Consider the following 12,706-nt stretch of genomic DNA (forward strand, 5'->3'; position numbering starts at 1 on the left):
TACCGAAAGGTAACATTTCTGATTTCTACAACGTATCACCCACCTCTGCCCGGCAGTAATCTCCACTTGTCATTTGTGACCGAACCAGGGTTTGGACCTGGGGGGCCCTGCAGCGCTGGGGAGGAGGTTGAATATTGCTCGGAAACACGGACCATGACCAGGGTTTAAGCCAGCCCTGCTTACGATGATTTGCATTCTGCTGCCCTTGGTTCCCGGTCCGTCATATGGGTTGTGGGCTGCTCTTATTATTAACCTACCCAGACAGCTTATCATGATATGTAGGTAGGTAGCATGTGTGGTGGGATACACACACCTACAAATTAACTCACCACACAGGTCCCTTCGCCATTTCGGGGTATTAGGTTTGCTTGGGTTGCTTGGCCAACATATCCAAAATCGCAGCTGAATTTCGCTGTAGGTGTTTACAAGACGTGTGTATCTCGGCCGTGTAGGAGTCGAAGCCGGAGAGTATTGCTGAACCTCGCCTACCCGGCTCCGAGGTATGTTTTGCGCCACAAGTGATATCCCTAAAAGCGGTCAACGAACGGTTTACATTGAAGTCATCGATGAGCATATGACCGAGGCGGGGGTAGGTGGGAGAAGTTGCTTGACCAAGGGTCTCGAAAGTACCGAGCTGTTCTTGGCCGGCCACTTGTAGTACCTACATTAATGACCGGATCTCGACAGACACATGTGTACATGTAGTATAACCTACTGATTTAGCCCACCTGCAGGTTGCCATTGAAAGGCCATAATTAGCCCACAATGATGACGGCATACTCGGGGGCTAATTAGCTGCAGAGCAAGGTGTGATTTCTTGCCGCCAGGCCGGTGTGTGTGTGCTGTGTGACCGCCGAGATTATTAGCCCACATTGTATTGATGAACGATCGGGAAGATGGGTTAAATTTAGAATATTGAGACTAATTTGCTCGCTTGGGGCCCAACCATGGGGCAACATACGGAAGAACTTTCACAGCAGCCGGCCCCTTGTACTTACCTTGGTCTCTATCGATGTGCCCTATCTCACATGCATCAGTCACATTTCCACAGCAGTACAGGAAGCCAAGGAGAACAGCAACAAATATGGGGAGGATCGGCTTGAACCTGGGCCTGCATGCATACGACTTACGTATATACAGCGGTACCCTGTGTCTTCTGCTTGTCTTCTTTCTCTTTCTCCCTTGCTGCTTTGCTTATTCCCCTCTTCCGTCTGTAGCTGCCTGCCTCTGTACCTATGTATGTAATCCTATCCTCCTGTCCTTCTGTGGTATAACCAGTTTCCACAGCAGCCCATCTCCGCTCTTCGACGAGCTCCGCTCGAGCTCCAGTACCAGAGGCTAGCCATCTGCACTAGCCGTGTCCTTCCCGTCTCTGCATTCAGATTCGTCCGAGTTTATCCCCAGCTGCCCCCTAGCTCCCGCCAGCGAGCCAATCCGCTCTCTCAAGTCTCTTCTTCATCACAGATGCCTGATGCTGATCGGTTGGTCCCGCCCAGGGCGCTAATGCGCCATCCAATATCACACAACGTCGAATCAGCGACTCTACATGGCACATCAGGGACAGAGCGACAGAGGGGAAAGGGAAAAAAGCAGCCACCACCCCCATTGTACCACTGCCTATGTGCGCTCTCGCTTCGGTGACAAGTCGTATTGACTCTACAGTATGTATTGCTGCACTGCACCACATGGCCTACCTTACGTTGCATACGGAGTACCGGGTGACCGAACATGGGAAAATTACCAGTAATCATGGACAAGCAACGACTGGTTGCTACACTGGCCAATGCCGTCGTTGATTCTGTCCGACGAAGAACCATTGGCCGAGCTTCCATATTGCGCATGGCCATTCCACAAAGCGAGCTGTGTTCCAGAGCCACGGAGTCCCAGCAAACCCAGGTCCAGACACAGAGAAGCATTGGAAGTTCGGCACGTGTTTGCCCGAGGTTTTTCTTTTCTCCTAGACTTGTTTGGGCTGATGCATTCCACCTTTCCACCTCTGGAGGAGGAGAGGATCGTGAGCGATGATCAGCACTGCTTCCGCCAGTCCCACTTTTCCGACTTTGGCCGTGAATGGATTTATCAGAAAACCTGTGTGACGGCTCAAGAAGAGTATCACGACATGTTATCCGAAAACAGAAGTCAACACTAATATGTGGAACCTATAGCATGCATACTACATAGCTACAAGTGCGTGCTGGGAGAGTCTGACATGCAGCATCTTCGCGAGCACAGTCCAAGTCCGTGCTGTCGACGTACATACGTTGTGATCGGTGCAAGGGTTAAAGGCTTTCTCAACCCAGGCTATGTATCTGTATCTGGCCGAGCTCAGACTCTATGGTGGCACGCACATTTCCGGGAAACGGGTGTGGGGTTGTGTACGAGCTACTCGTGGCTTTTCTCGTGCGAACAGCATGGCTAACGAACAGCTCATGATAGCTAGTCTCGGAGGAAGCTACTGTAGTTCGAGGACTTGTCCCACTAGGCAGTTGAAGCAATTCAATCGCATCGTGGTCTTCTGAGTCAATTCGTGGCCCTCTCCCCGCCCGGTATTGGGGATCAGCATCTACCCTTGTGCATTTCCAGTAAACCGAGAATCCCCTCTGCAAAGCGGGCAGATGAAGGTCAGGTAGCACTGGGGTAAGTAAGGCCAGGGCTTGCGAGGACGTGCTCACTAACAAGCCTACAGGTGTTGCTTGGCTGTTGGTTGATTATGACATCCCGGTGTCTGCATGATGCATCAACGGCCGGTCGAGCGGGCTGCCTTTGCTCTAACGAGCGAGTGGTCAGCCACGCAAAAAGCAAAGCTGGTCATCTTACAGGTTCAGTTGCTCAACATCCTGGCAAATCCCCCTTGCGCCCATCCCTGTCTGTCCTTGCAGCAGCGTGCTTCCGTAGTGCTACCCACCCATGGTACAAAGACTTTGTCCGAGTATGTACTGCTATTCTCAGCCGGGGGTGGTTGGCTAGTGCATCCACACTCTCTGCGGGCCCATGGCATGGCCCATGAACGTCCAACCTCATTGGCACTCCTGGGCGCATACCTGGCTCATGTCACCTTGCCCTATCCCAGCTGGGTAGTCGACACTGACGGATGTGTCTGCATGTGTTGCTAATTAGGCTTGCAGAATATTGGGCTAATTTGGGAATTAGTCCATTTCGCTGAATGTGTCAAAAATAGAACAGGACTTGTGGTTCGTGATGCAAGCCGATGTGGTCGATGAAGACGAGGCCACGATATAAGTCTTCCACCGCCAGGTCGTCAAGTGTATCTGAGGAACGAGGTGAAGAGCAGAAGATTCAAGTGTCGTCCCAATCCCGAAATCATCATTCTCCCCCTCTTCCCTCCGCCATCCCCTCTAATTCCCTCCATCAAACATACCTCTCAACGTGAAAGGCAAGCTGGACTTGCTTGGATCCTGTCACTCATTCGACGAGGCATAATCTAATCTTTTTTACCCCGATTCTCATCACACTGGCTGGGCCTGCCCGCCTTCATTTCCACTCGATATCTGCTCCGGGGCTTTTCGACAGCCGAACTAAGAAAACTTTCCACGCAAAGAACTAAAGAGGTCCCTGGGGAGTATCCTTACCACACTTCCTGGTTCGAATCTGGACCCCCCTGCTCGACTCGGCAAGAGGACCCCAACACCGAAGCCCCCACACCACTGCTCGCAAGACGCAGGTACTTTTGTTCGTCTGGACTTACAATACAAATGTTATCTCTACCCCCCAACTCCAGAGAAGGCCTCATGAGAGGAGTAGCAACACCAGCAGGCGTCAACATGGCAGTCGCACAGCCAACCAAGACGAAGGCAACTTCGAAGACTTCTAACAACAATGCAAACCAAAAGGCAAAGACACAGATGCACCGCCGGTCAAGAACAGGTCCGTGTTCCTTCCCTTTTTGACTTACACACAGGGTTAGCTTCCCTTATACTGGCTATTAGTTAGCCTGTGTAAGCGGACAACCTAGCTATACACATACAATACTAACGCAGAGTCAATGAACAGGCTGCTACACTTGCAGATTACGGCGAAAGAAGTGTGACGAGGGCACGCCCATGTGCACAGCATGCAAACACCTCGGCCTCTGCTGCGAGTATAAGAGGCCCATGTGGTGGAGTAACAACGAGGCGCGACGACAGCACAAGGACGACATCAAGATGATCATCAAGCGGAAGAAGCTATCAGAGAAAGCCTCGCATGCTACTATCCAAACCTCCGTTAGCTCACCGCCCGGTCTCTCCCATTCGCTTCCTACCTCGGCCACATTCTCCGATCCCCTGGACCGCACAAGGTCAGCTTCCATCGATTCGCACTTCTCGTTCAACTTCAACAGCCCGCCGAACATTTCGGACTATGGCTCTTATACTCCTCAAATACATCAACATCCGGACTTGATGTTCTCCATGTCTCCTTACGAGATCGACGTGAAGACGGAACGGCAGATGTTTGTCAATGATGTGCCAACCTTGAGGGAGTCGACTATCTCGACCTTCAGCACGTATCACACGCCGCCTCCCCTGGCACCGTCCTGCCCTCCTATCCTCTGGGTGGCGAGTGGACCGAGCAAATCTACCAAGAACGGAGAGAGTCACTTTCTGAGGAGAATCTGAATCCTAACTTCTTCGACTTCTCCCACGGCCCTGCAACAAACAACAGCCAAGTAGACATTGAACTGGATGAGGGTGATCAGCGCTTGTTGGACCACTTTGTCCAGTTTGTCCTACCTACCATCTTCCCGATCATCGAGACAAACCAGCATGGATCAGTAGGGTCTGGTCTGATTCTGCCTGCCCTCCAAAACAACAAGGCCTATCTCCACTGCTGCTTAATGGTCGCCGCCCAACACTACAAGGCAACCATGAACATCCAGTCGGACGACATTGACAATGACATTATGCGACACCGACAAGCAACCATTATGGCTCTCTGCGCTGCCCTCAACCAGGACGAGAACCACCAACAAATCCTCGAAGCAACCCTGGGTCTCATTTTCTTCCAGTGCAGTGTCGGCCGCTATGACGACGGTCTTCCCGACATCCCATGGCACCAGCACTTTGAGGCTGTGAAGTCTCTCGTTACCAAGCTCGACCTGCCCCGCCTGGTCTCAGATCTACGGAGCCGCTCGCTCAAACACCGTTCAACATGACCCTGACGGCATGGATCGACATATTGGGAGCTACAATGCAAGGACGCGCGCCCACGTTTGCGCACACTTACCGCGACAAGCACCTTTCCACGACAAACTCCTATCTCGGGCTTCGAGAGCTCATGGGCTGCGATGACCGAGTTATGATCTCATTTCCGAGATTGCCTGCTTGGAGGCGCTCAAGCTCGACGGAATGGACGATATGACCCTCTGCCAGCACGTCTCGTCCCTTGGCGAGCAAATCGGTCTGACCGAGGTGTGTGAGACTGCGCCTAAGACGGCCTTCAACGCCAACGGGTCGTTGAGCCCCAAGCAATTAAGTCGCAACATCACTAGTGCATTCCGTCTGGCTGCTCGCATCTATCTCTGCAGTCTGGTACCCGGCTTCCCCCAGCCAGGCCAGCTGTATTGGCTTGGTCGAGAAACTGACCAATGTTCTGCAACACATCCCGGCTGGCGCAGGTGGTTTCGACCGAAGCCTGGCATGGGTCTACTTGGTCGGCGGATCTGTCAGTCTTCCTCACTCGTCGTTCCGACAACTCTTCGAGGAACGCATCGCACAAGTCGGGGATGGTGTCAACTACGGCAGCTTTGGTGGTGTGACCACCTTGCTCCGAGATGTGTGGCAGCAGGCCGACAGCTTTGTGGCCAGTCCCAGCGCGACAGGATCTGTCGAGATCCCATACATCTCCTGGAGAGATACCATGCATATGAAGCAGTGGGACTACCTGCTCATCTAGCCGCGCCATCATCTCTATCTCCACAGCTGGCCTTGAATAGGGCATGATGGGGCGGCAGAGCCTGCCTGCATCCTTCTTCCAGCGGCTAACAATTTTTTATTCATCATCACTACCTTAATTATCACCTCTACACAACTCTGAGAGAGAGGGACGCCGCAAGGCACATCTGGGGATTTATTTACGGGACGACGACACTATGGACTGGGGTCTTTTCCGTGGGCAGCTGGGCTGAGCGCTGTCACGATGGGTGGAATAGTCACTTCTACGGATTACCACGAGGGGACGACAATTTCTCTACTTTGCTATTCACGATCGCTCTTGCGCGCGCACGCGTCTCACACACACACACACACACCAACATCCGCACACGCACACCTTGACTTCGCCACACAATGGGGATCGTTTTTTCTTTCTACCTTTCACTCAAGATACCACGGCATTGCATTAGGGACAGGAGTTTTTTGTGGGCTATATAGTCTAGCCATTTTTGGGATCAAGAGCAGCATATGGTCTGGTTTAGGGCCCTGGTATATCTCTGTGGCCCCGATGAAGGGGGCCTTTTACTGAAGGGAAGCTCCGCTTTGACAGCTCCCGCTCTCTGCTATAGTATAGCAATCTGAAGCTACATGTAGTTATCTCGTTGAGTTGCGACTCCGAGAGGGAAAATTATGTAATAACACTACAACATACCCAATTAAAAAAATATCTAGCAATATCTTGACAGGCAGTGTGACTCATTTGCCATTGTTATCACAGATACGAGAATCCAAGGGTTCAAATTGTACATATTAGTAGACTGGAGTCGAGACGGCCCGCCGCGCTGCGTTTTTGATCGGGTCCGAACCAAGCGAGGATGCGACAGTAGCGGCGAATCAAACGGCAGAAGTGGTGGTTTTCAAGCAAGTGGAGGCTCAGGGTTATTCGGAGTCATGTGGTAACGCCAACACAATGGATCCTCACTTGTGACTGAAAATCCTGCTATGGTGAACCACTTTCTTGACAGCTTCCTTCGATCAAAAAAGGGAGTCGGTGAGAGCCCAAGGAAGGGGCAAGGTTAGGCGACGTGGATGGTCACGAGCGAGCAGCAGTGTTTGCCCGCCCGTGTGGTGTGCCGTTCCGCTTCCCCACTGCCCTTCCCGATGTGTTGTTACCAGGTACATTCATATATCTACCTATGTACTTCTTTCAATGCCTTGGTGTTAGGCACTAGGGTACCGATGGTGATGAAGACTGATAGCTGTACCCCAGAGTCCGATCACGGGACGCATGAAATGGTTAAAGATGCTACGCCGCAGACTTGCAGATTCTGTGGCTGCGTGCATGCGTACGTATGCCATAGCGATCAATGCATCAACCTTTCGCCCTTGACAAAAGTTGACAGAGGGGGATGACGTATTTGGTGGCCTCCGTAATCCCTAACGAGCTGAGTTAATGCGACCGCTCGCCCAACATCGATACCTAATGAATGGTCAGTCGGTTGAAGAAATGGTCGACGCCGGCAAACCGGCTGCTGCCAGGCCCTTCAAGAAGCCACAGCGAGCAATGGGCGGTCTCATCTTGGGTCCGAAGACAACCGTCCAAGAATGGAGCCAATGGACAAGAATGCTGTGTACGGAGTACTGCGTCTACTATCGATACATGTACCTCTTGCTTGGGTTTCTATATAGGTACATACTGTGCATACCTCTTTCTCAGCCAATGAGGCAAGCCGGATGTAGCTGAGGGCCTACGGAATGCCTAATTCAGGAAAGACCAGGCACATGCTAATTTGCCCAATTTGAGGTTAATAAGCACGTTACATGTAAGCTAGGCTAGATCGGGGTACGTACCTGATAGAGAGCAGAATGAGCAGTCCCCCCAAACGCTCCCAGCCAATCAATCCAAGCAGCTGGCGCCAATCTCGAAACACCTGCCTGGCCATTTGATGGCCTCTCAACCACTAACCTTACATCTCCCGGCCTCGTCTCTTGCCGCTGTGCGTGGGCGCTTCGCGATGGCCTCCCGTTCTGTAGGTCACCCATCGTTTCCCGACTCGGGCTGCCTCAGTCCATTAGCACTGGTCTGCAAGAAAGCAATCGACTGGGCAATGGGACCGGCCTACCGTGGCCATCCACAATCTGCACCCATCACGGCATCGTAGCTTGGTTATGGGCATGGGCAGTGTGAAGAATGAAGATCCAGTCCTGGTCATTGGAGGGCGCCTCTCCGTCTGCTATTCGGTTTCTGCTTCGTTTCGTTGGACAAGAATAGCTCCGATGCCCAAGTCGCTCTCGAGTCACCTGGGTCGACGGGGCTTCGATGATTCAGCGAAACCGACCGGACAATGACGGGCCTGCGTCGAAACAAAGACAACCAAAGATCACGCACCGTCGTTCAATCTGCTCCTTCTCTCCTGTGCCTTGTCGTGACTCTGCCAGCTTGATTCTCTTTCTTTGTCTTCCGTCTCTTTCTCTTACACCCTTGGACTCAGGAACAATCGCTTTTATGGTCTTGTCTAGACGTGACTCGTTTCTCCTTGCCGTTGTTCCATAATATCTATACAACCCATCACCCACCCCCTTGCTCTTTGAAGAAACGTCAACCTACCCTTTCCCTTGTAGAAACCCACAAACCTCTTTGCTGCTATAAACCTTCCAGTTCTAGCAACCTCGAGTCGGACCTTTCTGATCTTGCATTTCGCCAAGATATCTACACATATTCAGCTATCTCTGAACAACCTCCAGTTTTCGAGGTCCTTGGACATACGCGCACGCACATATATAAACGCACATAACTATGAGAAGGATACGAGGCGTGCTGTGGGCCTGTTCGCTCGCAGCGGCGCTCAGCATCGCTACAACCAACGCCATGTCAATAACACCGAATCCGATCTTCGAGAAAGCCGACACGTGCGGCGGCGGCAACTTGGCCAAGTGTACGCAAACCGGGCTCCCGGACAACTTCTGCTGCGACAAGGGGTCTTCGTGTATACCGTTGGCAGGACTAACCACGGTATTATGCTGCCCAACGGCCCGGACGGCTGCACGGTCATCGCGCCCATCGTCTGCGACCTGAAGCTGCAGGATCCAGCTTCGAACCCAAACGCCCAAGTCAAGACGACAGTACTTAATGGGAAATTGCCGTCTTGCGGGAGCAACTGTTGCCCCTTTGGTTACTCATGTGGGGGTGATGGAAACTGCGTCATGGATCAGGACCAGAGCAAGAAACCTCAAGGCGCGAAGCCTGCCCCGACATCGACAGGGGCGGCGCCGAAGTCGCCCGTGCCCTCACCCACGTCAAAGCCGCTCGCCTCCGGGACCTCGGGTGCCACCCCGAGCACCATCGCCACAGCAGCGCCGGCCTCCGAGACAGCCAAGACGGCTCCCAGCACGTTCCCCACCGGCGCCGTGGTCGGCGGGGCAATAGGAGGTGTCCTTGGGTTCAGCGCTATCGTTTTCGGCTTCCTAATGTACAGGCGCCGTCAACAAAGGAAGGAGGGCGACGACAGTGGGAGCTTAGGTGGACGCAGCACTAGCTCCTCGAAGTTTCGAGAGTCTGAGTTCCATTGCAGAGGCCAGCCGCCGCAAACGCTGGGCCCGCGGGGCGTCCAGATCAGCAAGCCCCTGGGTACGACGGTGCAGAGCCACCAATGGTACGATGAGTCCATTGCCCAGAACACCCTGAGTAACCACTCCACGCCCATGTCGCAATCCCACGGCACGTTTCAGCCGTTGCACCACCGGCCGGTGCCGCCACGTCCGAGCGAGAACCCGTTTGCGTCCAGGGGCAGCACCGCGTCTTGGGAGAGCGATGCCCGGAGTCGTCACACGTCGGGCCGAGCCGCCTCCTCTCAAACAAGGAAGCCGCGACGTGTCACCAGACGCCATGCTAGACCCATTGCGAGGAACGATCAATGTGGGATTGGACCTGCACAATGGAAACGCGAAACGGCTCAGTGGTAACGCCAGCCTTCAGAACCATGTAATTGAAGAGGGCGTCCTGGAGTATCTGCAACACGGTCATAGCTACGATAGGAGCAGCAATTCGCCGGCAGATAGGGACATGGGGCGCGAGAGTCACTACCCTGACGAGTATGACGGACAGGAGGAGCAGAGGCCGCCGATGCCGCCGATGCCGCCAGTGGCATCTCTCCGACCACCACAGCAGGGAGTTGCCAGCAACTATTCTGCCGGTAGAAACCTGACGGCGCCCGAATCGAAAGAGGGAAAACGGCCGGAAACGACTTGGGAGATCATCCAACGCCAGGCGGGAGGTGATTAGTGGAGACGAAGAATAAGATATAGGACAATCCATCATCAGTATGGATGTTTGTTGCATTTACAATGGCGTTCGTTTTTTTATTATTAGTTTATCCCTTCCTTTGGCCAAAGGAAGTCTGGGATAGGAGGCAAAGTTATGATACCACCGGAAGCATGAAGGCGTTTTTTGGTTGTATTTCTGCATTTACTCTTTTCATGCACATGGCTTCTGTATTCAACCATTCCTGATCATTTGCCGAGGGACTGACCAGAATTGACACAGCTGAGAATGGAAAGTTCAATGATGCAAATCAGTTGGCACATACTCTACTACATTCATGCAGCATTCGATGTTCTAGAGTATAGGTGCCAATAAAGACACAATCTCCCTTGATCAACTATCGTAGAATTTCATATACAAGGCGTCTTGTAGTGCAGTAATCTACATCCAATATAGGCAATGCGAAAAACACAGTGAAGCGCACCCATTGCTGATTACATAGCATGACGGCTCGAGTCAGCAGCCCTTCGAATCATGTTTGGTCTCCCCGTTTTCTTGCGCCCTACTGCTTCTTCTTCGACTGAGAACCTGAGGCCTTCTGCTGCTGTTGCTGCTCGGCGTGGGCCTTGTCCAGGCCCTCGCGCTCCTCGCGGTCCTTGCGCTCGGCGTACCACTGGCCGGCCTGGAGGACGAGGATGCCGACGAGGACGAGGGCGAGGATGGTGTTGCTGGCGGCCATGACCTTGAGGGAGTCCTCGCGGCCGAGGATGACCTCGCCGGTGAGGGGCCCGTCGACGGTCTGGGCGAACCCTTCCTCGTTCCAGATGCCGGCGCTGACGGTGCGGAGGCCCTTGACGATGTTGGCGATGTAGATGCCGACGCCAATGAGGTAGAGGACGAGGAGGCGCCGTCGAACAGCATGTTGGACTCGGAGGGCTTGAAGAGCTTGACGAAGAAGCCCAAGAAGCCGGTGCCAATGGCGATGTGCAGGATGCGCGCGATCAGCGGCGGCGACTGGTGCACGAACTTGAGGTGGACCTCGAGCTGGTCCAGGAAGGCGGCCGGGACGGGCTCAGAGGTCCAGAGCAGCGGGAAGTCGTAAGGGAACTGGGAGAAGATAATGCCGAGGAAGAAGCATGTTGCTGTTGTTGGACGGCGGCGAAACGCGCGCGCACAGATTAGATAACTGATGATTCAAGATTTCCAGGAACCGGGCGCGGGGGGAGGGAAGAGATTGGAGATAGATGGATCAATGGGATGGACTCTATACTCACGCCCAATGATCAGAAAGGTCGCGAACGAGCTCGACCCGCTGTGGGTGTCGGGCTTTGGCGTGCTGCCAGGCATACTTTATATCGGAGGTGTCGGCGGTGGCGAGGATGTTGGGTTTTGAGACAGACAGGCCTATGATGTATTGCGGGCGCGCCTTTTTTCGAGGGTGCGCGGGGGAGCTTTGGAGTTTCTTGTACGGGAGGGGGGGAACTGCAAGTTCAATTGAGAGAGGACGACTCACAAAACTACCAACTGAAGATTACTTTTTAGTTAGCCCGCGAGATAAGTAAGTACCTAATAACATACCTACATAAATAAGCCAAGAGGCCAAGCCAAGGCTGGCGCGTTTTCAGCTTCCCTCCTCACCTGCTCGCCCTGCTCACCTTATCAAGCCGGGGGAGCTTAATCGGTAGGTAATCATTACGATTCCGTACATTAACAATAACAACTTTTGAGATACCACAGAGCAGTGGAGCCATGGACGTCCACGCGACTCAAACAACAGTCGGCGCGGTCCCTGACTCGGTTTGGATAGAAGGGGACTGGCTATTGCTGGATGCACGCATTCAATTGGCACGGCATTTGACGCATTACATTGGATGCACTGCACTATTCTTGGATCATGAAGTCCGGAGCCGTTGTGATCCCATGGCTTCCGTTCCTCTCCCGGCAGCACCGAACTAGGGTCACTTGTGAGCTCGATCGAGCAAGACCAAAGTTCTGCAATGAATATACCAGTGTCTGCCACTTGGGCGTCATCGTCATGTGTATCGACAGCACAGTTGCTCAAGTCGTCCCGGACAATAGAAGAAAGAGAGATGAAAATGATAAGAGAAAGTGACAAGATCCTTTAGGTGGGCAGCACAACCAGCTGTATGTCAGCACAGCATCTGGGGTCCTGGCGCCCCTTGTTGAAGTACTCAAAAGGCAATTTTTGGCGTACGAACGACCTCCTTAGAGTGGACATTGCCTTGGCCAGACTCTAAAGTAAAGCAATGGGTAACCATCATATTTAGCAACAAGTCCCAGTAAGTGAGAGCGACCTCGTGCTGGAACTTTCTAAACTACTCACTCTCAGTCTTGTATCTATTACAGTGCCTACTATAGATTTCACATAGGGGTTTCTACAAATGCTCTGCTGGGCCCTGGCTGACCATGATAGAAGACGTTATATGAAGACCCAGCACTTTCACACAGTCGTATGGAAGCCAGGGCAAGTGTCCTTGGTTTATTTGCAACCTGCGCCGAGTCCATATAGGGAGGGGGAATCCGGATAACAAGAACGCATGCAGCCTGCACCAGT

At 53.0% G+C, this 12,706-nt stretch overlaps 4 protein-coding genes across 4 annotated transcripts; 3 read left to right on the forward strand and 1 right to left on the reverse strand.

The window, feature by feature from the left end:
• Positions 1–3,782: 3,782 nt before the first annotated feature.
• On the forward strand, positions 3,783–5,152 carry PG994_011497 (uncharacterized protein; the record flags this gene model as incomplete). The annotated part of the gene is made up of 3 exons (XM_066862906.1): positions 3,783–3,874; positions 4,028–4,454; positions 4,502–5,152. The coding sequence occupies 3 exons, from the start codon at positions 3,783–3,785 to the stop codon at positions 5,150–5,152; spliced, it is 1,170 nt and encodes a 389-aa protein (XP_066712016.1).
• Positions 5,153–5,345: 193 nt separating this feature from the next.
• Positions 5,346–5,892, forward strand: PG994_011498 (Transcriptional regulatory protein pro1; the record flags this gene model as incomplete). Its single annotated transcript, XM_066862907.1, has 2 exons — positions 5,346–5,472; positions 5,525–5,892. The coding sequence occupies 2 exons, from the start codon at positions 5,346–5,348 to the stop codon at positions 5,890–5,892; spliced, it is 495 nt and encodes a 164-aa protein (XP_066712017.1).
• Positions 5,893–8,667: 2,775 nt separating this feature from the next.
• On the forward strand, positions 8,668–10,152 carry PG994_011499 (uncharacterized protein; the record flags this gene model as incomplete). Its single annotated transcript, XM_066862908.1, has 3 exons — positions 8,668–8,806; positions 8,848–9,690; positions 9,752–10,152. 3 exons carry the CDS (start codon positions 8,668–8,670, stop codon positions 10,150–10,152), a joined length of 1,383 nt encoding a protein of 460 aa, XP_066712018.1.
• A 541-nt stretch (positions 10,153–10,693) lies between these two features.
• On the reverse strand, positions 10,694–11,478 carry PG994_011500 (secretory component protein-like protein; the record flags this gene model as incomplete). The annotated part of the gene is made up of 2 exons (XM_066862909.1): positions 10,694–11,202; positions 11,406–11,478. 2 exons carry the CDS (start codon positions 11,476–11,478, stop codon positions 10,694–10,696), a joined length of 582 nt encoding a protein of 193 aa, XP_066712019.1.
• Between the last annotated feature and the right edge of the window lie 1,228 nt (positions 11,479–12,706).

This window comes from Apiospora phragmitis (genome assembly GCF_038363925.1).
Source record: "Apiospora phragmitis strain CBS 135458 chromosome Unknown utg000010l:1.0-9815664.0:1.0-9183399.0, whole genome shotgun sequence".
In the NCBI taxonomy this organism is placed as follows: Eukaryota; Fungi; Ascomycota; class Sordariomycetes; order Amphisphaeriales; family Apiosporaceae; genus Apiospora; species Apiospora phragmitis.